The sequence below is a fragment of the Chiloscyllium punctatum genome, chromosome 45, assembly GCF_047496795.1.
Source record: "Chiloscyllium punctatum isolate Juve2018m chromosome 45, sChiPun1.3, whole genome shotgun sequence".
Classification (NCBI taxonomy): domain Eukaryota; kingdom Metazoa; phylum Chordata; class Chondrichthyes; order Orectolobiformes; family Hemiscylliidae; genus Chiloscyllium; species Chiloscyllium punctatum.
This window is the reverse complement of record NC_092783.1, coordinates 21,306,647-21,333,848: the sequence shown is the minus strand read 5'-3', so window position 1 is coordinate 21,333,848 and position 27,202 is coordinate 21,306,647. Positions and strand designations below refer to the sequence as shown.

The 27,202-nt window shown below is 40.2% G+C and overlaps 1 protein-coding gene across 3 annotated transcripts in view; it reads right to left on the bottom strand.

The window, feature by feature from the left end:
- Window positions 1-27,202, bottom strand: part of LOC140467213 (bile acid receptor-like) — a 156,546-nt gene that overhangs the window by 37,187 nt on the left and 92,157 nt on the right. For all 3 annotated transcript variants that reach the window (XM_072563431.1, XM_072563432.1, XM_072563433.1), the window contains 4 exons: window positions 15,310-15,672; window positions 13,592-13,732; window positions 4,619-4,758; window positions 2,656-2,760 (listed from right to left, as the gene is read on the bottom strand). In XM_072563431.1, coding sequence (XP_072419532.1) covers window positions 2,656-2,760; window positions 4,619-4,758; window positions 13,592-13,732; window positions 15,310-15,672 — 749 coding nt within the window. The remainder of the gene's footprint in view (window positions 1-2,655; window positions 2,761-4,618; window positions 4,759-13,591; window positions 13,733-15,309; window positions 15,673-27,202) is intronic.

The window sequence follows — 27,202 nt, the reverse complement described above, 5'->3', positions numbered from 1 at the left end:
GTCACGTCCCTCTGTATCAAGGTACGATTACATAACAACTTTGTATCCTGCCAGCCTTTCAAAACTAACTCGACCAATGTTTAGCCCATGTACTATCTCCTCCTTCACTATGACTTTGGCAATACGACTTTGGCGGCATGGTGGCACAGTGGTTAGCACTGCTGCCTCACAGCGCCAGAGACCCGGGTTCAGTTCCCGCCTCAGACTGTGTGGAGTTTGCACATTCTCCCCGTGTCTGCATGGGTTTCCTCCGGGTGCTCCGGTTTCCTCCCACAGTCCAAAGATGTGCAGGTCAGGTGAATTGGCCATGCTAAATTGCCCATAGTGTTAGGTAAGGGGTAGATGTAGGGGTATGCGTGGGTTGCGCTTCGGCGGGGCAGTGTGGACTTGTTGGGCCAAAGCGCCTGTTTCCACACTGTAAGTAATCTAATCTAATATCTTCTGCCTTGGTAAAGTACTTATCTTACCCTCATCCATTTGTAGATCACTCTTCTGATCCCTAATCAGCTGCACCCCTCCTCTTAAAATATTTTACTCTTCAATTGCCTATAGAAGACTTCTGGAATTTTTTTTTTAAGAAAAACTTTGCTCACGGAATGTGGCTATCATTGGCTAGGCCAGCACTTGTTATCCATCTCTCCTTGCAGAGGGGGCAGTTAGGAGTCAACCACATTAGGATCATATGTCATCCAGACTCCAATTATGATAGATCTCCTTCTCCAAAAGGATATTAGTGAATCTAATAGATTTGTACTGCAATCAAGTGGTTAGACAGTCATCATTAAGATAGTTTTAATTCCAGATTTTTCATCAAATCGAATTTCACTATCTTCCATGGTGGGATTCCAACTCGTCCCTCGAAATTAGCCTCAAATTCTAGATTATTATATTACCACCATTGGGTGACTTGATAGAGATGTACAAGATGACAAGAGGCATAGATGGAATGGATAGCCAATGACTTATTCCCAGGGTGGAAATGGCTATCATGAGGGGGCATAATTTTAAGGTGATTGAAGGAATATTTCGGGGAGATGTCAGAGGTAGACAGCAGTGGGTGAGTGGAATGCACTGCCGGCAGTGGTAGTAGAGTCAGATATATTAGGGACACTTAAGCAACTCTTGGATATGCACATAGATGATAGTAAAATGAAAAGTATGTAGGTTAGTTTGATCTTAGAGTAAGATAAAAGGTCGGCACAACACTGAGGGCTGAAGGGCCTGGACTGTTCTATGTTTTATGTTCTATGTAAGTTCACACATAGCTCTCTTTTCATTTTTAAGTATTTCAAATTAAAAATAACCCGAAGCATAATTTATGTTTTAAACAAGATCAAAGAATAATGCCTAATGGCATTGTTGCATTGCCCACAGCACATGGATTGCAATGGTTCAAGAAGGCAACTCACCACCACCTTCTCTAGGTAATAAGTGCTGGCCCAGCCAGCAATGCCCATGTCCCACAGGTGAAGAAAAAAAAGATGAGTTAACTATTGCTGCAAAGTATTTAATTAAGAAATGATAACATTAATGCCTAACCTGCAGGCACAAAGTTTTACTATCATTGCAGATCTGACTTGCTTGAAGATTCTCTTTCCAAAGTGAAGTGGTTGAAAAAGTTGAAGTCAGTTTCAGTACCTATGATGCTTTCTTTAATTGAGTGGTTAGATGTTGCTCCCATTAAACAGAACAGATCCTGGGAGTGAGTGAAGACTCCTTTGGTGTGACTGCAGCTCTTAGTTCATGGTAACCTGCTTCAGTACAGCAGTCCGCGATACCTCCCCGTTGGTGTTGAGATGTTTCTCCTCAGATCTTGACAAAATTATTGCTCATATCCAGACCTACTAACAGTTCAAAACTTTAAAAATGGCTGCTATCCAAACTACGGAATCATGCTTCCCTATTAAGTATGTGGTTAGTTCAAATCTGCAGAAGTGACACATCCATTGGTTTTTAATTGAAGTAAGTGATTAACTTATTAATTATCTCAGTCATTAGCTTTGATAGACCTCTTTCTTTCTGGATTCTGGAGAGACATGTAAAGTTAATCACACCTCCATCGATACCATTGTCAATGAGTTTCTGTTCACCGCTGGAAAAATTATTTGAATTTCAAAAGCTCCTTTCAGCGTCTTCTGGCTGAAAACACAAGTAGTCATGTGACATCTGGGAACCATATTGAAGGCAGATTAGCTTCCTATCTAATGCATTGTAACAAGTTATTTGTGGCAGTAGTCTTTCACAATTTTGCATACCCTACTCAGGTGCACAGCCATTCAATAACGCTCATACTGGCTACACAATACAGTCAGTGAAATTAATTGACTACGTGAAGTTTGTGCTGTAATCCCGCATACTGTTTCCTGTGTCTATATTCAAACCATCTCAAGATAGCAACAAACTAAACTCAAAAATAGCAACTTTACATACATAAGCATGCATATAAAGATGATCAAAATATTAACATTTATTGTACACTTATATAATCTTCACGCAACCAAAGCATGTGGTACCGTACCACTTTTGGACTAAGGGTAAAAACACAGATGAATCTAAACCAGATTACCTTTGATTCCGTTAAAACAAAATTAAAAACCAACTTTAATATTTAAATTGGAATGTATATTTGCTGTTTGTGTTATTTCCAATACATACAAATTTTCTTGCTGCTTCTTGGGGTATTCGATACTTGTGATGAGCTTCCACAATATAATCAAGAAGTTGTTGTTGTTCGGGTGTGAACTCAACTCTCTCCTGTATCTGTTCAAAAGAATGGAAAGTATTTAAATGGAACTGAAAGTTCCACCACAACGTCTGTGAATAATAGGTGGGAAGGCAAATTGGATGACATAAAAAGTCAACAGTGGACAAAAACTTGTCAGGTAGATTAAAATATGAGGAATTGGGAGGTTATGCAAGGTAAAAACAATGACTGCAGATGCTGAAAACCAAATACTGGATTAGTGGTGCTGGAAGAGCACAGCAGTTCAGGCAGTATCCAACGAGCAGCGAAATCGACGTTTCGGGCAAAAGCCCTTCATCAGGAATAAAGGAAAAGGTTATGCAAGTTGATAGGGAGAATAGAGGAGCTGAAAATTATACAAATAGGACAATATGGCAGAAGACTGCAGCACAGAAGTATTTGAAAGTCCTTGTGCATGAATCACAAAAACCTAGTATCCAGATTCAATTGGTAAAAGGGAAGGCAAATGGAATATTTTCCTTTCTTTCAAGGGAAATGAAGTTATAAAAATAGGAAGCCTTGCTAAAACCGTGCAAGGCATTAATCAGACCATATCCACAATATTGTGAACAGATTTGTGTCCCGTACCTAAGAAAAGATGTATTGGCATTGGAGAAATTTCACTCAGTTGATCCTAGGGTATGAAGGGATTTTCTAATGAGGCGAGGTTGAGTAGCTTGATACAATTATCATTAGAGCTGAGAAGAATGAGAGGTGATGTTACTGAAACATATAAGACTTTAGGGCCTTAATGTAGATACAGAGAAGTTGTTTTCTGCTTATGGGGGAGTCTAAGATCAGACAGCATTGTCTCAGAGTAAGTGTTTGCCCATTTAAGACAGAGATGAGGAAGAAATGTTTCTCTCAGAGGGTGGTGAATCTTTGGAACTCTTTACCACAGAGGCTGTCAAGACAGGTTTGTTAAGTGCAAGCTGAGATATACAGATTTTTAAAACATTAAGGGAATCAAAGGTTAATGGAATAAGGTGGGAAAGAGAAATTGAAGATTATCAGATTAGCCATGATCTTATTGAATGTTGGAGCAGATTCAATAGGCTTGAATTGCCTACTTTTGCTCCTGTGTCTTATTGTCGTATCATTCCATTCAATCTAGTTTATCAGTCCTTACCTAAATAGATACATTGTGGAGAGTCATGGAATTAGATTTGCTGTGTATTTTAATGTGATTTGTTGATGTATGGTATGTTATAATGCCTTGATGGGTTATTTTATTAATTCATAGAGTTAGAATTCTGATTAGTTGGCAGGGTCAAAACACAATCACAATTGGTGAACAATAATTTATCTTGTGCACATCAATATAACACTTCACCAGTTCACTATATATCAATTTCTAAAAAGAAAGTCATCTAGCAAATGTGCACAGGGTCACACAGAGCTGCTGTATGCTTGATAGCCAAGCAATTGATATCGGCAACCATCTGGTTGAGTAGGAGGTGGACTCAATAGAAGAATGTAATTCTTTGAAATACAAATGCAACACTATAAATGCAATGTGCCTTCTGAATTGCCATAATGATACGAACTTTACCATGCAGTACTGACTAGAAGATCCATCAACAACAGATTCAATATAAGACATAGTACAGACAATATAGCACTGGACTGAATTCATAATCTGTTGTCAGATTGGAGCCAGATTAAGGATTGAAAAGCTATATGGAAGAACAGGTATTAGCAGACATTGGTAGGAATTGCAGTTAGGAAATTGACAGTTAGGAAGGCAAATTCCTCTGACTCCTCTATATAAAAGAAAACCATGCCATAAAGTCATTATCCTTTCAAAATAAGGAATGTTGTTAAAAGTAATCTTCAGACAGAGAGTGTTCTCACACTAAACCCGAATCATTTTACCTTCCCAGCCTTGGTTGTGGATGAAACCTGTTTACTGTCAACTCCTTCTTCTTCCATCTTTATGTTACACAATAGGTCCATGACTTGCTTGGTGTTTTTCCGCAAACGCTTAGATTTACACTGAATTTCTGTCAGCAAACCTATAAAAATGTAATATATATTTTAAAAGACCTACAATAACAAATTCAAATTTTGTCATGAAGAATAACTAACGTTTTCTTTGCATTCTATTATGGTGAGCCAACCCTTCTCCATTATCCAGAACTGGGAACTTGACCCCCCAGAAACCTGGCTTCTTCCCTTTCTTACTCAGCAGCATCTTTCTAGGTTGCTGAAGAGATAATAATACCATGGTGTCTCTGTAGGCCACTGAATAGAGTAAGAGAGAGACTTATGTGGAAATTGTGGTACTTCCTTGCATTCTATCCAGCAAGTATTGCAAAAATGATTACATGTTTCCTTCACAATAATTCTTTCCCCTCTTTTTAGGTCTTCTTTAGCCTCTAGTTCTTTCCTTCAATTTAGATCACTTGTCTGACTTTCTTTCAAATCTTTCTACTTCTTCTATACCCTAGTTTGAGGCTTATTGGTTTTTACATTCTTCCTTTCAACTTAAAAGCTTAACTCCTCCCCAATGTTGCCTTTTTGAATATTAAAGTTAAAATCTATAGAATTTGCTCAAACATACAATGATACTGAGGTGAAAATAGGCAATCTTTCTCCTGAAAAGAACATGGGATTGGAAACTCAGCATGTGGATAAATGGGATCCTGAGGTTGGGAAAATTCTACGTGAACCTGAGATATTGGGCATTTTGTGGATAGAGACAGTGGCATAAGAATAGAGTTTGTAGTGAATCCAAGCACTAAGGCTTTTCCCTCACCATAATTCTCAACCTTACCTATACCTTTATTCACTGAAGTAAACTGTGGCCCTTCTAAGACAAACAATGTGAAAACACAAAAGCAAAGCAAGAAAGCAAGGAATAAATAAAATGATTTAAATTAATTCCCCATGCTCTTCTTCAAAATAGTGCTATGGGATCTTTTCCATCTAACTATGCAGAAATACGAGGCCTTGTTTATGGTTAAATCTGTAGGGATCTCCAAGAATGATGGGTGCAGACGTTCAGAGACATTCATTCGTAGAGATGTTCTGAAATAACAGAAGGCTGCACATCATGCTAAATAATAGAGGAACTATGTTGAAGGAGAAGAATACAGGGGAATTTAAGGATGAACTTCGTGAGCAAGGGTGTACTCATACAATCATAAAGTCACACAGCACAGAAACAGATTCTTCAGTCCAACCAAGTTCATGCCAACCAAGTTTCCCAAACTAAGCTGGTCCCACTTGCTTGCATTTCGCTCATGTCCCTCTAAATCTTTCCTATTCACGTACCTCTCCTACTTTTTCAGTGTTGTGACTGTACCTGCATATACCACTTCTTCTGGCAGTTCATTCCACATATGAATCTCCCTCTTTGTGAAAATGTTACTCATTAGGTCCATTTTCAATCTTTCCTTTCTCACCTTAAAAATATGTCCCTTAGTTTTGAACTAACCCACTCTGGGAAAGGACCTTTGCTATTCACCTTGTTTCTGCCCCTCATAACTTTATAAACCTTGATAAGATCACCCCTCAACCTCCTACACTCCAGTGAAAAAAGTCCCAGCCTATCCAACCTCTCCTTCTAACTCAAATCCTCCAGTCCCAGCAACATCCTGGTAAATCTTTTTTGAACCCTCTCCAATTTATAAGCACAGGCACAGTACCTAAGTTCAAATACCATTTGGAGAATCAGTTAACATGTGGATCCAAAATGGAAGCTGGGTGGATATTAGTTTACTGAGAATGGGATCAAAGGAGTGGAGAGGAGTTTGACCAATTGTGAGCTTGGAAGATTTGGGGAAGAAAGGTAAGAGATTTGGGAGTACATAGATGTTTATAGGATGCCCTGGGAGTATAGAGATAGTTATACCATTCCCTGTTTCGGTGAACAAGAAGAGAAGTAGCAGTTGAATTTATAAGGTACAATATTTTAATTAATTCATTCATTTGTATGGACCTGAAGGGCAAAATTGAGTAGGGCCTTGAACAGTGTGGACTGTCAAGTGGCAGAATCATGTGAGACCTCCTGTGAGGCCTAATTTGAAATTGGGAACAACTTGCTGTATCTTTTACAAACAAAAAAAGAAATTGCTGGAATAAATACATTTGGAATTTCTGGCAGCAGCTGTGGAGAGAAACCAGAGTTAATGTTTCAGGCCCAGTGACCCTTCCTCAGACTGTCCTTCCTGTTGCTGTAGATCATTTAGCTTTTTGCTGCATCTTTTAAGCAGGTACTGGGTGCTGAAGTGCAATTCTCACTAGGCAATGAAAAGTTGCCTGCAAAGGAGAGATTATTACTTGTTAATTACCTTATTAACTGCACATCTGACTTCATTAATATGCAGCTTCCTATCCTATCACTGAGAAATCTGGGTACTGAAAACCTTGGCATGGACATCAGAGCGGGTATCTGGCAAATTCAGCTTGCCACTTTGCTCTGAAGGACCTCCGTGTTGGACACCTCAGGCTGCGCTCCATGGGCACTGGCCCACATGAATCCCACATCCACAGATGTTGGCATCTGACATTGCAGGCTCTAATATCCCTCACAGGACACAGATTTACAGAATGTGCATGCACGTTAAATACCACACCTCAGACTGAACTGATTGTGTGTGTGTGTGTGAGACAGTGAGTGAGATGACCTTCTGAGTTGATTCAGTAGTTTAAATTTGGCAACCATCATTTTCCATGTAAAGGGACAGCAAAAACAATATAGGTGCAGGATTACTGGGCTTTTCAAAGATTGTATAATGCACCAAACTAATTACCATGAGTTCTTACTTTGATCAGACCAATGAAAGTGGTACCATGATTCTCTGATTAAAAAGATTTTTTGTGTCAAGTTCTTAGCACTGCATTAGCTAGTACAGTACTACACTTGAAACAGTTTCATGTGTGAGTGAGCAGGAGGAGATCTTCCAGGAAATAGTGAGAGTGGCAAAGGATGGGACTTTGTGGGAAGTGATGACAGGAGCAGAGCCCAAGTGAGTGTGTGGCATTGAGAAATGATAGTGGCACACTAGTGGAATGGAGAAGATCACTGACCTTCTTCCCACAGCGCTGCACATTCCTCCAGAAGGATGGGATTGCACTGACCTGGGTAGCAATCTCTGACCTGATTGGCATGGTCTGGTGTCTTTACTCTTACTTCTGGTCCTAGAGAAATTGGATATTCTTCCTTGCCACCATCCCATCCAGCAGAACGTCCAGGTTCCTGGCCAAAATGCAGGGCATGAATTCTCCCCTCTCTGCCATGACATGGGCAAACATCAGGAACTGAGCTGGGCAGCTCTGAACTAATTGCGCTTGTCTGGTACCTGTGCCAGTGTCAGGGCTGCCAGTTCATTCTTAAAAATCCTGGAAGTGGAGAGCATTGTGAATACAGTGAGTGATAAGGTGGAACTAGAATCAGGCAAGGGGAGGTTCCATAGAAGCAGGGTAGGTAGTTAACGAGATGAGTTTGGTCAGATGTGTTTATGACATTTGCTAGGCCTCAGAGTGAAAAACATTTCGAGAATTCTATGAACCTGATACTTAGACAAATGTTATGAAATTCAGACTGTCTTTATTTTGTGCACATTGTTGGAAGTTGGAATGCAGGTGGAAAGGGAAAAGGATTTTAGGAAATCTGAGATAGTGAAGATAAGAAGGCACATGTAATCTTAGTTCTCTGGGATGATTTAGGTTACTGGATAATTTTGGCAGAAGACAATTGGGTCTGGTGGTGTTAATATAGTAGTGTTGACTATGGTGTTGGATTGTCCAGCCAGCCATTTACTCAATTCGAACTCTGAAAATAATAGAACAAAATAGGCCTGTATTCAGTTCAATAATTAAAAGACTATTGGAGATTTTGCTGAGGACAGAAGTATCAAAGGTGAAGGTTAAGGGAAAAGATTAGTTAATTAGCAACTGCAGAAAATGGAAGATGAAAGTCTAGGATTTGGATGTCTGTTTTCCAGACATGGAACTGTAACCACGGATGACTTTAGTTTACATATAGTTAAAGTGAAACAAACTAGCAATGGTATTGTGGAGGAGGATTTTCTGAAGTGTACTTGTGATGGTTTAATGGACCAAAAGGTTGAGGAGCCAAACAGAGAATAGTCTATTCTAGAAAGACAATAAGAAAGGATTAATTAACAATCTTGTGTGGGGTCCTTCAGGAAGAGCGACTATAATATGATAGAATTCATCATCAAGGTAGAGATTGAAGCTGTCAAATCTGAAGCTAAATAAAGGAAAGGTATGAAGAGTGAATTTACAAGGATAATTTGGGGAAACTTACTAAAAGAGTTGACAGTGAATAGGCTATGGTTCATACTTGAAGAACGTGTGTATGGATTACAACAATTATTCATTCCTGTCTGGAATGAATAAAATATGAAACGTGGCTCAATCATAGTTTACAAAATAAATTAGGAATAGTATTCAATCCAAGAGGCAATCAGTGGCTAGTAGGCTACCTCAGGGATCAGTGCTTTTTCCCCAGTTATTCATTATATACATAAATAAAGGAATCAAATACAACATTTTCAAGTTTGCTGATGACATAAAAATAGGTGGGAATATGAGGAGAATGCAAGGAGACTTGTGTGGACAAGCATCTGGCAGGTGTATTATAATGTGGCTAAATGTGAAATTATGTATCTTAGTCTGAAAAACAGAAAGCAACAGTAATTATTTAAATGATGATATATTGGGAGGTATATATTGTGTGTCCTTGTACACTAGTCAATGAAAGTAGCCAGGCAGGTGCAGCAAGCAACTGGAAGGCAAATGGTATGTTAGCCTTCATGGCATGAGGGTCTGTGTTCAGAACAGGGTATCTTACTGCAGTTATACAAGCCCTTAGTGAAGATATGATCAACACCATGCAGTTTTGGTCTCCCTACCTAAGAAAGGATATATTTATCATTAGAGAAGGTGCAGAGGAGGTTCACTAGGCACTACCAGGGATGGCAGTACTGTCATATGAAGAGATATGGATCTGATTGGACTTGTAATGATTAGAGCTTAGAAGGATGAGACAGAATATGATTGAAACATATAAAATTCTAACAGAGATAGACAGACTAGATGCAAAGAGGATCTTTTTCCTGTCTGGGGAGTCCAGAATCAGGGCACACAGTCTCAGGATATGGAGTAGACAATTTAGGACTGAGATGAGGAAACATTTCCTAGTTCAAAGAGTAAGGAGCCTGTGGAATTCTCAAACTTAGAAGGCTGTGGAGACTCAGTCATTGTGAACTTGCAATGTGAAATTAGAATAATATACATAGAAACATAGAAAAGAGGAGCAGGAATAGGCCATTTATCCTGCTCCACCATTCAATATGATCATGACTGATCATCCAACTCAGTAGCCTGTTCCAGCTTTCTCCCCATACCTTCTGATTCCTTCAGTCCTAAGAAGTATAGCTAATTCTTTCCTGAAAATACTTGGTGTTGTGGCATCTACTGCTTTCTGTGTTAAAGAATTTCACAAGCTCGCCACTCTCTAGGTGAAGACATTTCTCCTCATCTTGGTCCTAAATAGTGTACCCCCTATCCTTAGACTATTATCCATGGTTCTGGACTCCCCAATCATCAGGAACATCGTTTCTGCATTTACCCTGGTCGTAATATTAGAATGTCTATGAGAAGAGCCCCCCTAATTATTCTAAACTCCAGTGAATATTGTCCTAACCAATCCAGTTCCTCTTCATATATCAGTCATGCCATCCCAGAAATCAGAGTTGAAAAATGTGGTGCTGGAAAAACACAGCAGGCCAGGCAGCATCTGAGGAGCAGGAGAATCGACATTTCGGGCATAAGCCCTTCTTCAGGAATGAGGCTGGTGTGCCTAGTGGGCTGAGATAAAATAGGGGGGAAGGAATTTGGGGGAGGGGCACTGGGAATACGATAGTGGAAGGAGGTGAGGGTGAGGGTGATAGGCCGGAGAGGGGGTGGGGGCGGGTCGGAAAGAAAATTGAAGGTCAAGAGGGCGGTGCTGAATCCAGGGATTGGGACTGAGATAAGGTGGGGGGAGGAGAAATGAGGAAGCTGGAGAAATCTACAATCATCCCATGTGGTTGGAGGGTTCCTAGGCAGAAGACGAGGCGCTCTTCCTCCAGGCGTCATCGTGTGGTCAGGATCTGGCGATGGAGGAGGCCAAGGACCTGCATGTCCTTGGTGGAGTGGGAGGGGGAGTTAAAGTGTTCAGCCACGGGGCGGTTGGGTTGGTTGGTGCGGGTGTCCCAGAGGTGTTCCCTGAAACGTTCTGCAAGTAGGCGGCCTGTCTGCCCAATGTAAAGGAGACCACATCGGGTGCAGCGGATACAGCAAATGATGTGTGTGGAGGTGCAGGTGAATTTGCGACAGATATGGAAGGATCCACTGGGGCCTTGGAGGGAGGTGAGAGGGGAGGTGTGGACGCAAGTTTTGCACTTCTTGTGCTTGCAGGGGAAGGTGCAGGGAGTGGAGGTTGGGTTGGTGGGAGGAGTGGACCTGACGAGGGAGTGGTCTCTCTGGAACGCTGATAGGGGTGGGAAGGGAAATATACCCCTGGTGGTGGGGTCTGTTTGGAGGTGGCGGAAATGACGAAGGATGATACGATGTATCTGGAGGTTGGTGGGGTGGAAGGTGAGGACCAATGGGTTTCTGTCCTGGTGGTGATTAGAGGGGGCGGGGTTCAAGGGCAGAGGTGCGGGAAGTGGAGGAGATGCGGTGGAGAGCATCGTCGACCACGTCGGAGGGGAAATTGCAGTCTTTGAAGAAGGAGGTCATTTGGGTTGTTCAGTCCCACTACCGCAGCAGGTCAGGCAGCATCCAAGGAGCAGGAGAATCGACATTTCGGACATGAGCCCTTCTTCAGGCTAGCAACTTACTCTGGGCAATTTTCACTGTACACTTACAGAGTCATAGAGATGTACAGCATGGAAACAGACCCTTTGGTCCAACTTGTCCCTGTTGACCAGATATCCCAACCCAATCTAGTCCCACCTGCCAGCACCTGGCCCATATCCCTCCAAGCCCTTCCTATGCATATACCCATCCAGATGCCTTTTAAATGTTGCAATTGTATTAGCGTCCACCATTTCATCTGGCAGTTCATTCCATACACATACCACCCTCTGCGTGAAAAAGTTGCCCCTTAGGTCTCTTTTATATCTTTCCTCTCTCACCCTAAACCTAAGCCCTCTATTTTCTGGACTCCCCGACCCCAGGGAAAAGACTTTACCTATTTATTCTATCCATGCCCATCATGATTTTATAAATCTCTATAAGTTCGCCCCTCATGATTTTATAAATCTCTATAAGTTCACCCCTCAGCTTCCAATGCTCCAGGGAAGACAGTCCTACCTATTCAACCTCTCCAAATAGCTCAAATCCTCCAACCCTGACAACACCCTTGTAAACCATTTCTGAACCCTTTCAAGTTTCACAACATCTTTCCGATAGGAAGGAAACCAGAATTGCACGCAATATTCCAACAGTGGCCTAACTAATGCCCTGTACAGCTGCAACATGACCTCCCAACTCCTGTACTCAATACTCTGACCAATAAAGGAAAACATACCAAACACCTTCTTCACTATTCTATCTACTTGCGACTCCATTTCAAGGAGCTATGAACCTGCACTCCAAGGTCTCTTTGTTCAGCAACACTCCCCAGCACCTTACCATTAAGTGTATAAGTCCTGCTAAGATTTGCTTTCCAAAAATGCAGCGCCTTGCATTTATCTAAATTAAACACCATCTGCCACTTCTCATCCCATTGGCTCATCTGAACAAGATCCTGTTGTAATCGGAGGTCACCTTCTTCACTGGACACTACTCTTCCAATTATTGAAACAAATATGGTCTGGGCTGCCTGCTTAAGAATATTTTGAGTGGTCTGGCCTAGTACATAAAATTTGTTTTCTCAGAAGATTTGTAAGATCTTAATCAGATAGCAGTGTTTTTGAAATTGTTTCTCAATGATTATTTTCTTATCATAATAATTTTAAGAGAATCTCAAGGGCTTTCCAGTATTATTAAAAGGCTCAAGAATACTAAACATTGTGAATACTTGGTGAGTGGTAACGATGGGTGATGGCATATTGGAAGAATAAAGGAAATGGAGCAGGTGAAAAATGAAGTGGGGATCTTTGGGGCATGCTATGACCTAGGGTGTAGGGAAGGTATGGGAGGGAAGAGGGTCATGGGAAATGAGGGCAGTGAGGGAGGTAGAGGTATATGGGATTCACACTCAGCCAGAGAACAAGGCCAGAGTCCTAGGGAATAGAGACAAGCTTTCGAGCATGAATATTTCAGGCTCCATCTACATCCACTTCTACCTTGAACAGGCTATGGAGGCCACACCCCTGGCTCCCGTTTGTCCCTGCTCCCCACCCTACTGTTAAAGTGGCACTGTTGGGCAGGATGCAGGAGCATGTTGTTGGAAATGGCCCAATGAACAATTCCCAAATCTAAGATCAAAACTGGCTTCTAATGCCTGTTATTTCCCTACACCATTGGATACCACTGAATAACAAAAATCTACAAATCTGCAAAGTTAAAACTGACATGTATTTTAGCATCAAATGCAATTTACAGAAAAATTTCAAACTCCTTTCATGAGTTACTTTAAATGTGTTTATAACTTCTATTCCAAAAGAACAGGCTCTAATATTTTTAAAAAGCTAAAAACTGTATGCCCTCAACCAGCAGAAATGATTTCTCTTTATTTGTCCTACCAATTCCTCTTAATATCTTGAAAACTTTAATGAAAGAATCTCTGAACCTTCAAAATTCAAGTTGGTGCCAGTGGAACATCAGAAAACTCTGGTTGTTATAGTTTTATGACTTTTTTGTATGTGTATCTTAATTACTTACATTCTGCCAGCATTCCTACTGCTTTGCATTTCTTCAGTCGACATTCCTGACATTTCCTCCTCATGTACATATCCATTTCACAATTCCCACCAGTCTTACATTTGTACACAGCATTCTTGGTGATACTCCTGCGGAAGAATCCTAGTTGGAAAATGAGACAGTCTCACATAAATGGTTAATTACTTAAGTAGACCAATCTTTCTTTCCTCTTTTTTAACTAATTTGTGACATATTTTTGCTCCTTTCTGTTTTGAAATCCCCCTGTATCTTTATGAAAATCAGAGAACAGAGCAAAATATGTTTATCAGATCAAATCTAATGATAATACAAATGATTTACCTCCTAATTGAAAAGCACAGAATTAAAAATTTAGCAGTAATTTATGAATGGCAAACAATTGGGTGCAGGAATGTCATTGTAACATTAAAAATGAGTAGGTAGTATAGTTTTGTTTCATTGGCTATTTTTTAATATGCACATGTGCAAGATTCTGTCCAACATAACAGTGTCCCAAGAATGGTTGTTAGGCAATCACCATAATACAAAAGTTGTTTAATAAACCTACTAAGAAGATCCAATATAGTCAGGCTGTTTATTTTCCCTGATTCTTTATTACTTCAGCTGTTACATAAGTTCTCATTAGTGTTTCTTACAACTGTTTTAATGTTTCATTTACCTTATAGCCATCAAATTTTGTCAGCAATAATTTCCCAATAAATCATCCTTCTGCTATGCTTTGGTGTCACTGTAGCTTACTGAGTTGCCCTCTCACCCCTGAATCATGAGGTTGCAAATTAAAGTCTTGCTTTTGAACATGAGCTCAAAAATCAAAGCTAATAGTACAGCACAATGTAGAGGGAATGCTGTGTTTTCTTTCATTTGATACATTAAACCAAGTTTACATTCTCAGTTGGACATATGGTATGTTGAACAAGAACAGGTTAAATATTGTCAGTATTCTAACCAATGTGTATCGCCCAATCAATATCGTAGAAGCAGATTAATACATTTGTGGGAACCTGCTATACACAAATTGGCTTCTGGGTTTCACACTAGATAATAGTGGCAATACGATTCAAAAGTACTTCATGCAATGTATTTTGAGTGTTTTGAAGCTCTGAAAGGAGCCAGTTTCCTTATGTTCTTCTATAGATAGAAGAGGAAGATCAATGGAAGGACTTCAGACAGATTAGTCTACACTATCAATCTTCTATACCTACCAATGACAATCTCACCTACCCTCAGAATAGAGGTGCACATCCTAGCTGTTTGAACTTTTGGTTGTGGAGGCTACAATTCATAACAGAGTCCTCTACTGTGTGTAGCCAATCAACAAAAGAAGTCGTACAGACTGCATAAAGCAATCATATAGACATGCAACAGAAATATGTGTACTTACTGAATCACAATTTACTTCCTGAAACACCATGATTTTCACATCCAATTTGTAAGGTTATCAAATTTGAACATGATTTAGGACTGTTTCTTTTTATAGTTGTTGCAGTTACAAAATAGTAATAAGTATTTGATAGTATACTTAAATTATGAAACATAGTTCTTATTATGTACAATATTGCAACTTTTAAATCTGAAAATCTTCAAATTATATACAATTGTTCATACTATGTGTGAAAACTCTTTTACAGTCATGAATCCAGACATATCTCATAAATGATAAATGAAGATAAAACATTGTGACATGTAAATGGCATTCTTACCTTTGCATCCTTCACAGGTTAGTGCATTATAGTGATACCCAGAGGCTTTGTCTCCACACACCACACACAGCTCCTCCTCACCCTTTATTCGCAAAGATGAATGATTGAGTCGAGGTCTTTTCATTGCAGGTATTCCTGTATCAGCATCACTGGGGCCCAGGAACTGTGTTTTGTTTAATTCATATGAGTTAGGTGAATAATGCCCTTCAGCTGAATACTGTGGATAATAATTGTGGGCAGAATAGTGTGTTTGTGGCTGGGGTGCTGCCATTGGAGAGAATTGCATGCTGGGATACTGGTTGTATGGAGTCATCTGCAGATCTGGATCTTGAAGTGGATAGCTGATCTGATCTGTCAGAACTTCTGCATTTAAAACAAACTAGAAATTATTGTTTGGTAATAAATCTTAACATGAATCTATTAGTATTTCCACTGAAGCTAATCACAATCATCAACTTAAAGGGATTAATTGTTATTTCAGTGGAAATGTCATAGTGATGCAAAATTTTGGTATTATTGATTTTAGAGAAAACAGCTTACTAAATAAAAAAACAATAGGCCATCTTGATAATGACGCATATTCAGCATTGGTACCTAAACAGCACAATGTACAACAGCAATAAGATACTTCATTTCCTGGCACAGCATGGTCATAATGGTGCTGGACTAGTCTTCAAGACGCCTGAACCTATACACTGGGAAAATGAGAGCGAGCAACTATTTTAGTTCCAGTCAAGAAAACATAGAATCATTCCACCTGACTGTTTAATCGAGGCAGGCAAACTGTTGATTTGGAGTAGGGGAGGAACAGTTGAGAGTTTGGAAGTGTCCCTCAAACTGCACTAATCAGATTGAAGTCTGCTTAAAGCTACCCCTTGCTCTTGCTTCTGAACCCCATGATCCAGCCTCCACAGGACCACCACCCTGTGGGAACCACTCTCCCCAAAATTTCACTTACCTGTCCTGTGAAAAATTCTCCATCCTGGGAGTACTGTATCATCAGCAGCCACAGCTTCCACTGTGGTGCTGCTGAGTTTGAGGCCAAATCTGCCATGGCAAGCAGTTTTTGGTGGCCAGGACTTCCTCATCCCAGGCACAAACTCTGATAGAACTCCCTCTGGTAACCAACTGGATTATGATTGTTGGAAGATTAAATGGTTTTTACATCTTGACAAGTCATGGACTGATTTCTTCCAACCTCTGGAGATACCAGCTATGCTCTGGAGTTGCACCATACCAGTTAAACCATACCAGTAAGTAAATGAGTTGGGTTTATACAACAAGTGATGATAGTTTCATTGCTACTATTAATGAGTTAGGTTTTATAATCCCAGGTTTATTAATTAAATTTAAATTCCACCAACTGCCATATCACCAGAGAATTAGTTTGGGCTTTTAGATTACCAGACTAATGATATCTCCTCCTCGAGCTTATCTCTCCACGCTTCAGGCTCACTGCCTTTATTCCTGATGAAGGGCTTTTGCCCGAAACGTCGATTTCGAAGCTACTTGGATGCTGCCTGAACTGCTGTGCTCTTCCAGCACCACTAATCCAGTATTTGGTTTCCAGCATCTGCAGTCATTGTTTTTACCTCTAATGATATCACCACTTCACCATCATCTTTCCCAGCCTCTAACTACCCTCTGAAATAGCCTTGCAGTCACTCTGTTGTACCAAATCACTAATGAAATATGGAATAAGAATAAAAGTAAATGGACTATGCAACAGTAACTTAGGGACTGGAAAGGTCAGAGCCACAGCCTGCAAAATCTTTCTCACTGACATCGGAAGACTTACGTCACAATGAGAAGAACTGACATATCGACGATGGGCAACAGCCTGAAAGAGTCATGCTCACAGAATCATACATACAGCTAATGTACAGACATCACCATCACCACCCTGGGTAAATACTGTTTCACCAGTAAGACAGACCAACCTGTCAGTGATTTACAGCCGGTATGGAATAGTCCTAAGGGTCTCTAACATTTACTCTGGGCCCCATGACATCTCATTGCATTTGGTCAAACATGATGAACTGCCAGAGGAAGTGGTAGATGCAGGTACAGTTACAACTTTTAAAAGACATTTGAATAGGTACATGAATAGGAAAGGTTTAGAGGGATATGGGCCAAAAATACAGGCAAGTGGAACTAGTATTGTTTGGGAAACTTAGATTGCATAGACGAATTGGATTGAAGGGTCTGTTTCCATGCTGTTTGTCTCTATGACTCAGTGATTCTATGAACAAGGAAATCTCCTGCAGTTTACCACTTACTGCATTTCTTTAGCTGAACAATCAATATACCTCCGTGTTCAACATAACTTGGAGAAAGCACTAAGAGAAGCAAAGACAGAACGTAACCTGGGTGGAGAACTTAAATGTCCATCACAAAGATCACATCACTACTGATGGAGCAGGCCAGGTCCTAAAGGCATACTTGTTGGTGACTTGAGGCAGGTGGTGTGAGGATGAAAATAAAGGAGAAACCTACTTCAATTGTCCTCATCAAACTGCTTGTCACAGATGCATGTATCCATTACAGTATTAGTAAGAGTAACCACTGCACAATCCTTCACAGTGAGGACACCATCAGTCTTGTTGTGCAACCTTACCATTGTAATTAATTGGATAGTTTCCAAACAAATCTAGCAGTTCAAAACTGAACACCCATGAGATGCTGTGAGCTGTCAGCAGCAGCAGAATTGTATTCAATCATAGTCCAGAAACTCATGACTCAGCATATCCTTCACTTTACCATCATTATTAAGTCAGGTGACCAACTAGTGTTCACAAAGGAGTATCTGGAACAGCAATAGACATACCTAAAAATAAAATGTCAACCTGGTGATAAAATGCTAGGCAAATCTGGTTTATTACCACCCAGTCAGTGTATTCTTGATCATTAGGTAAGTAATGCAAGGTGCCCTTCTCAGCACTATCAAACAGCACATACTCAACAGTAACCTGCTCATTGATGCTCATTTTGGGTTCAACAGGGTCTTGGTCCAATCATCGACATAGAAATTGAATTCCAAAGGTGAGGAGAGAGCGATAGCCTTGACATCAAGTGAATATTTGACTCAGTTTGGCTTCAAGAAGTACAAGTAGAATTTGAGCCAATAGGAATCTGTGAAAACTTTCCTCTGGCTGCAAAGTATAAAGCAAGATGGTTGAGATAAGGTTAAGGTTAGGGTTAGGGCAAGGGTTAGTTTTAGCTGTTGGCAGTCCACCATCTCAGTCTCCCTGCTAAAGGAGTTCCCATACAATGAAGTATGTCCTGGGCCTAATTACCTTCAGCTTTTCTATCAAAGATCTGGACATGTCTGGCTAAGCCAGCATTTATTATCCATCCCTAATAGCCCATGATGCAGTTAAGAGGCAACTACATTGTAAGTCTGGAGACATATGTGGGTCAGACTAGGTAAAGACCAATTTCCTTCCCGAAAGGACATTAATGAACCAGATGGATTTTTATGACAATCAACAATAATTTCATTGTCAACATTATATGATTAATTCCAGTTTTATTACTGACTTCAAATTCCAACATCTGCCTAATGGGATTCAAGCAGGGGACCCTAGAACCTTACTTGTCTCTGGATTAACAGTCTAGCAATAATACCAATAGGCCATCACTTCATTAGCTTAGCTATTTGCTACCCCTACTGCCACATTCATTTACCTCACCACCAGTGCAACATTACCGCAGTGTGTAACTCTACAAGATGCAGCTATCAATCAGGCTCCTTTGACATCACATTCAAATCCCACAACTTCTATCATAAAGAGTGACTAGGCTAACAGGCACATTGAAACCACTACTCGTAATTTCCCTTTCAAGTCATACCTCATCCTCAGCTGGAGCTATATTCCAGCTTAGTCACTGTAACTTGGTCAAATTTCTGAAACTTCCTCCTCAAACATTATGATTCTTCTTACCCCACATAGATCATAGCAATTCGAGAAGATGGCTTACCACCAGCTGTCCACTAGACATGGACAATAAATGCTGGTCGTACCAGCAGCACCATATCCCATGAGAAAATGAAAAACATTCATGATACATGAGTGAGATTTCTCATTGTTGCTCTTCCATGAAAATTACGTTTTTTGCCAAATGCACAGAAATGATATATGTATTCCCATATTAAAGAACACTCATTAGAAGAGTTATCAGCCAGTTGTGACACACCTGCAGTAATGGTCAAACTCTTCTCAAGCATCCATGAAGTTAGTTAACTGGAATAAATGATGTAATGTATGTAGATCCAGCTGTGGAGTGTATAGTTTGTTAGATAATATTCAAAAACAAGCAAGATCATCAGGTTAATTTCTCTTTGTCTCACGTTCTAAAAAGACTATGTTCAGGGATCCATCACTTGTTCCACTTCAATTGAAATGCCTTGGGATCTCTGATCAGGCTCTACAGAGTTCAAATTTAATACAGACACGAAACAAGACCAAGTGACATCATGATCGTACTTTTCTTTTCTGTGTATCTATTGATCACAGGCCAGATACTATCAGTGCCTATTTAAAGTAACTGCTTCAATTCATTAGAAGTTTTGATGTTGGAAACATGATTGGCTTTTCTGACCTGTGGCCCAGTTTGTGGAACTCTGTGTTTTAAACAATATCTGCAAATTTATTTTGTAATTTCCCAATACCGACATCTCTGGAGGAAGAGGAGGAGTCTCCATTTTGGATGCTGAAGAGCCCAAAATCAGCAGAGGTAGAGAGACACATGGAAAAAAAAATTCATCCCCAGAAGACCTTCTTACATCCATCTTCTGAATTCGGACGTGCTGTTCCTTTACTGCCTCAAGTTCAGCAGAGAGACTGTCTGTGGAATTTTGCTCATTCTTCAGCCATATTTGAGGCTGGTTACTATGGCCTGAACTTTAATTACTTAAGCGATATCAGGGAGCTTTGACAAAAATAATTCCAATATCTGCTAGTTTGCATGGATCAATACATTGACAAAATGTTTTTGCACTATTTTCCAACATGACTAAACATAGCCACTTCCACAAGGAGCCACAGAACCACCAGCTGAGAGCTTTTCTTCCAGATGGCCGGGTTTCCTACAAGTGCCCTTTCTATGTCCTCCTTAAATGAATTGAGAAAAGACTTCTGATGTTTTAACGTTCAAGTCGTGTGTAACCATCAATTCAAGATAATAGTGGAGTATCTCAAAATAAAGATATGGAGTGAAGTAATCTTATTCAAATTAAATGGGATAATATGTATCAATAAAATAGCAGAGTAAATTCATTTATGTTAAACATTCATCTGTAATTGTCAATAATTCCTAATGGTTTAATTTCTTGCATGAGATATAAAATCTATTGTACTCTTCAATTTTTTTTGTGGCACATGGACATTGTTGTCTGGCCAGCACTTATTTATTGTTGAGAAGGGGGTGGTGAGCTGCCTTCTTGAACCACTGTAGGTTCTGTGCTGTAGTTACTCACAACACCTTGAGGGAGAAAATTCTAGGATCTTGACCCAGTGATACTGAAGTGATATATTTCCAAGTCAGGATGGTGAATAGCTTAGAGAGAAACTTGTAGGTGGTGTCCCCATGTATATGCTGCCCTTGTCCTTATAAATGGAAGTGGTTATAGGTTTGGAAAGGGCTGTCTATGCATCTTTGGTGCATTTCTGTAGTACATCTTATAAATGGTACACACTTCTGCTACTGAACTTTGGTGGAAGATTTAGGGTAAGGGAGAAAATGGACATTTGTGGATGTGATGCCAATCAAGTGAGCTGCTTTATCCTGGATAGTGTCAAGCTCTATGTTGCTGGAGCTGCACTAATGAAAGAAATTCAGGAGTATTCCATCATATTCCTGGCTTGTGCTTTGTCAATGCTGGACTGCCTTTGGCGAGTCAGGAGGTGATTTACTGGCTGCAGCATTCTCAGCCTTTGACCTGCTGTTATAGTCACTGTATTTGTATGGTGTATCCTGTTGATTTTCTGGTCAATGATAACCCTAGGATGTTAATAGTGGGGGATTTCAGTGATGGTAACACCATTGAATATCAAGGGACAGGGGTTAGATTGTCTCTTAATGGAGATGGTAATTGCGAGGCATTTGTATGGTGTGAATGTTACTTGCAACTTGTCATCACAAGCCTGGAAATTGGCTCTGACTCCTCCAGTAAACGTTTTAATTGTTTATCACAATTCATGACTGGATGTGGCAAGACTGCAGGGCTTAGACCTGATCTGTTGGTTGTGACATCACTTAGCTCTGTTTATCACTTGCTGCTAATGTCCCATGAAGGCCAAACAAGGTGAGGCAGATTTTATTTCTTGGAGAACGTTAATGAGCCAGATAGGCTTTCTGACAATCGACAATGGTTTCATGGTCATCATAATTCTGGCTTTGTTTTTATTGAATTCAAATTCCATCATCTGCCCTCGTGGGATTCAAATGCAACTCCCTATAACATTAGCTGAGTTTCTGAATTAAGAACCTAGCAATAATACTGCTAGGCCATCACCTCCCTGATCACTAAATAAAAACAAATTACAGGAATGGGAGAATGAATCTGAAAAGAAAACCTTCTATCTTTACTTGGTCTGGCCTGATGTGACTCCACACAGACATTAATATGACAGATCAAAAATAATCCAAGACAACATTGTAAGAATACCTCACAAGAGATTGGACAAGATTTGCTTGAGTTGAGTAATACTCATGTCGCACAGAGCCAGGCATTGATCATCTCCAAGAGAAAATCTAACCCCATTTGTCTTGAACCTTCACTGGCATTATAATGACTGATTTCTCCCACCATCAGCATACTTTGTGTTCACATTGATTAGAAACTGACCTCTATCAACCAGATAAGTATTGCACCTACAGTATCGGTCAGAAGCTGGAAATACTGCAGCAATCAGCTCTTCTCCTGTCTCACCAGTGCCTGTCCACCATCTCCAAGGCATAGTTTGGGGGTCATGGAATATGGTTTACATGCTTAGATGAGTGCAACTCTAACAAAACTCAAGAAGCTCAACATCATCCAGGACACAGCAGCCAGAGTGATCAGTAGCCATTTCCAATACGTGAAATATTCACTCTCCCCACTATCAGCAGCAGTGTGTAGCATCTATAAAATGCAAGAACCCACCAAGGCTCCTTTCACAGTTCATTCCAAAATGCAGCCTCTAATATCTGGAAGGACAAGTACTGCAGATATACGGGCACATCAGCACCTGCAAGTTTCCCTCCAAGCCAGTAAATATCTAGACTTTCAAATACATCACTGTTCCTTCAGTGTTGCTAGGTGAACAACCTAGAATTCACTCCCTAACAATATTTTATGCTGATTTACACCACATTGTCTTGTCAGTTTAAGGAGTTGGCTCTTCAACTTTCTCAAGGACAGTTATGGGTGGGCAACAGATGCTGGTCTTACCAACAATAATTGTCTCTCCTGAGTGAACGTAACAAAAATGACAATCATTTTTTGAAAGCCAGTTGTTTGCTCATTTCTTCTCAATTTTCTAGATAGCTTGATGGCTGAATTTGCAATACTGAAATCATGGAAATCATCAATCTATCTGCCCAAAGCTCTCCTATGATAGTTCTGTATTCATGCATTTTGACAGCTGTTTTAATTCTATCTCACATAGCAGGATTGAAACCTCAAAAAACTGTGTGAAAACTCATTTGGTCCATTGATATCCCGCTCATTTGGAACCAGATTGAGGGGCCGACCATGCATCCCATCTTCCTATGGTATTTTGTTTTTGTGAAACCCGCATAATTAATTGTGGTTGAAGCAAAGGTTTTTTTTTATCATCTACCATGCCTGATCTGCACGTTTATCCCTCAGTGACATCACCTGAAGTTGGTTAACATACATACGGTGATGACTCTGGGCTTTACCTCAAAACCACCTCTCTTGACCCCATCACTGTTATACATCTAATAGTAAATCAGCAAAAATTTCTTGCAACTAACTATTGGAAAAACTGAGGCCATTGTTTTCAATCTGTCACATTTCCCACTTTCAAGCCATTTAGTCCTAAGAACTATAGCTAACTCTTTCTTGAAAATATTTGATGTTTAGGCTTCAACTCTTCCTGTGCTAGAGAATTTCACAAGCAAGGGTCAATTTCTGGAGTTCAAAAGCTCTCTCTTTTTCTTTCTCTTCTGCTTTTAACTGTTACTCAAACTGTTTCATTTCTGCTGCCCTTTCCTTATCTCTCGCCTCTAACTCAAGCTGCTTCATTTGCAATTAAATTTTTACCATCTGTACAGATTCTGGTGGTGTTTCCAGCAAGTTTAAATGCTGAGCTACTGCTGAAGTTATCTCTCCTTTCCTCACAGAAGGAGCCAGCTCCAAACCCAACTTGTCTGCTAACTCCTGCAGCTTGGTCTTATTCACCTTTTGAAAAACTTCCAAAGTCATTGCATCCACTTCCAGAAAGCTTTTGGCGACTGAAAGAGCCATTACTATCCCAAGCTTTGTCAACCTAACCAAACCAACACCTGAAATAAAGACACAAGCACCTACCACTCACTGTTTAAAATCCTGCAAAGAGCCCCCAGTCTATTATGGACTAGGCCAACCACTCAAAACATTCTTAAGCAGGCTGCCCAGACCTTAACTTTGCAATTTGTTTCAGTAAGTGTACAGTGAAAGTTACCTGGAGTAAGTTAACTAGGTTGACTACCAGGTTTTAAAACAGACAAAAATTTATTCACAAAATTACACAATGAAACACAAAGAACAGAACAAAGAATATCTACAGAACCCAATCTGTCCAAACTGTTCTGAATGCAGACAACAGTCCCAATAAACAAACTCCCTTAAATACAGTAAAATGAAACAAAGGTTTACAGGTCGATGTTAGAAGGGCAGAAGGAGAGAGAGCTTAGCAGCCTGATTCCACTCAGCCCACAGCTGAACTCACTAACTAGTTCTGGACTGAGCTAGAGAGCTGGCCATGCCCCCTTGACTTATACAGGTTGCTTCTAAAACCATAAAAGCTTTGGTCTAAAGGCTCATCTGTTTACATATAAACAAAAAGTCCTTTCATGTCTGTACCAAGCCAAGCCATTCTGGAGCCCAAAGTGTTTTATGACCCCTCTGAAAAAAAATCGAGGACACGGTATTCTTGAGAAAAGGAACAGCTTTTAGGAAAAAGGACCAGCTTCACAACACCATTAGTTCCACTCACCTCCTTGACAACTGTTTCAGACTGAGCTATACTATCTGAATGCTGTGTAATATTTGACCCCCAAGTTAAGTTTACAGCCAAGTATCTGCATCATCACTAATACCATATATCTTCATTTCTGTAACATTGTCCAAGTCTGAACTTGCCTCAGTTCCTTTTCTGCTGGAACTCTTATCCATGCTTTCTTAGCTCTACACTTGACCATTCAACTGCATTCCTGATCAACTTCCACATTCAATTCTGTATGAACTCGAGGTCATCCAAATTGCTGCCTGTGCCCCACTGCATCAAATACAGTACAGTCTTGTGTTCCTGTGCTTGTTGAACTACATGTCTCCCAATGAAGCAATGCCTCTATTTTAATAATTTAATCTTTGTTATCTTATTCCCCCAAAGGACCCCTTCTCCACTTACTCTTCAAATCTCCTCTGGCTCGACAAAACCTTCTGAAATATCTGCATCCTCTATTCCAGTCTCCCAAGCATCCTCTGTTTAAGTCATTCCAGTATTTTGGTTGCACTTTTAACTATCCTAGACTCTAAATTCTTGAATTCCCTCTCTCTACTTTTCTGTCTTTTCAGCACACTTTCTTTCTTGAAGATGCTCCTTTAAGTCCACCTCTTAAAGCTTTGAATCCATTTTCCTTAATATCTGCTTTTGTGGCTTGGTGTTATATCTTCTTTTGCAGTACCACTTTGAAGTAACTTGGAACATTTATTCCACTGAAGACACTAACTAAGTATCTATAACTGTTGTATCTAATGAGGTTGTTGTGAAGCATCCTTGTGTGTATCTTATATCATACCTTGTGTCTATCTTTTGTCTAGTGGTTCCCATATGTTGCAGCAGCAACCCCTCACTCATCCTACCATCACTATTGTACTTATAATTTAAGTTCTTAATTCATGATCATAGTATCTCTATTCTTTAGCCTTGAAGAATCCCTTGCTTTTTACACCTTATTGTAATTGATTATTTAAGAAGAATTTACACGGCTTATAACACAATATTGTACCAGGTATGGGTAGCCTTGGTAGCTTAATGCTTGAAGCTGCAATTACTATGTCAGTCACTCAGACAGGCAATGATGTAAAGAGGCAATACATTTATGAATGTGAGCTTGTACTTCCAACACAGTGTCACCTCTGCCACCTACTTGCTATCAGAAGATTTTTGCTTCCCTCCCACTTTGTGTATTGTCAAGTGAAGTTCCTGGTTGTCAGCAAGTGACCTGCTGCACAGCTGGGTTTTAAATATCCTGCTACCAACAGGAATGCCAGAAAGTTCCATTAGTGGTGAGTACTTCCACTGGTAGAGGTGTGATACACACATGACAAGATAAGTAGCATAAAATTTCATAAGAAAATTTATCAGAAGGAAATTCTCCATGAAACTCCTATGACATTGATACTTAGCTGATGTTTGGTAAAATTCAGCCTGTTTTTAAATACAAGTTTTGTAAATATTAGCAATCTTCCAATATTGTCTATATAGCTGAAAGTGAATGTTCAGAAGCTTTTGAATTGGGAGAATTTTCTGAGTTATAGGATAAAAATAATGATTCACAGTCAGCTCATGTCGACTCCTTATGTCTTGGACACATGCTGGGAGGTGAGAGAAAACTTTTTACAGTCCCTTTATCATAACAGCTGTTTGGTTAAAAATCACACAACACCAGGTTATAGTCCTGGTGGTTTAACTGGAAGCACTCGCTTTCGGAGTGCTGCTCCTTCATCGGGTGGTTGTGGAGTACACAATTGTAAGACACAGAATTTATAGCAAAAGTTTACACTATGATGTAACTGAAATTATACATTGAGAAATACCTTGGTTGTTTGTTAAGTCTCTCATGGCAGGTACGTGTTAGAATGGCAGGTACGAGTACCTGTTAGAATGTCCATGTTAGTTTCACTTCTTTCAAATGTAAATCACAAAACTTTTTTTAAAAGTTACATTCTCAGATTAACTTTAACAATTGGTGTCAGCCCAGATAATATGTTGAAGGTGTTAAGCCCCCTGTGTGCTGTTGTCTGTGCCATACTGTTTAGACTGATTCTAATCTAAAAAATGAGTCAACAGGGTCTTACATGGATTCATGCAGTTTTTGAGCAAAGTACAATGTAACTCTGCAAGTACAAATTCATCCCACAAACGTATATGTGTATGTGTGCACGTGTGGGGTTAGGGGGTTGTGAGTGTCTGTGAGAGAGAGTGTTTATGTGCCTGTGTGAATGTAAAGGGGTCTAAGTCTGTGAGAGGGTGCATGTGTGAGTGTGGGAAAGTGTGTGTCTGTAGGAGTGTGAGAGAGTGTCTGTGTGCGTGTCTGTGTATAGGAGTGCCTGTGTCTGTGTGTGTATGTGCATGTGTATAGGAGTGTCTGTGTGTGTGCATGTATCATGCAATGGTGATCACCTGTAATGTGACATGAACCCAAGGTCCCAGTTAAGGCCCTCCCTATGGGTATTGAACTTAGCTATCAGCCTCTGCTCGGCCACTTTTCACTGCTGCCTGTCCTGAAGTCCGCCTTGGAGGATGGTCACCCGAAGGTCCAGGTCGAATATCCTGGACCGCTGAAGTGTTCTCCAACTGGGAGGGAACACTCCTGTCTGTTGATTGTTGTGTGGTGCCCATTCACCCGTTGCTGTAACCTCTGATCAGTTTCACCAATGTACAATGCCTCAGGGCAT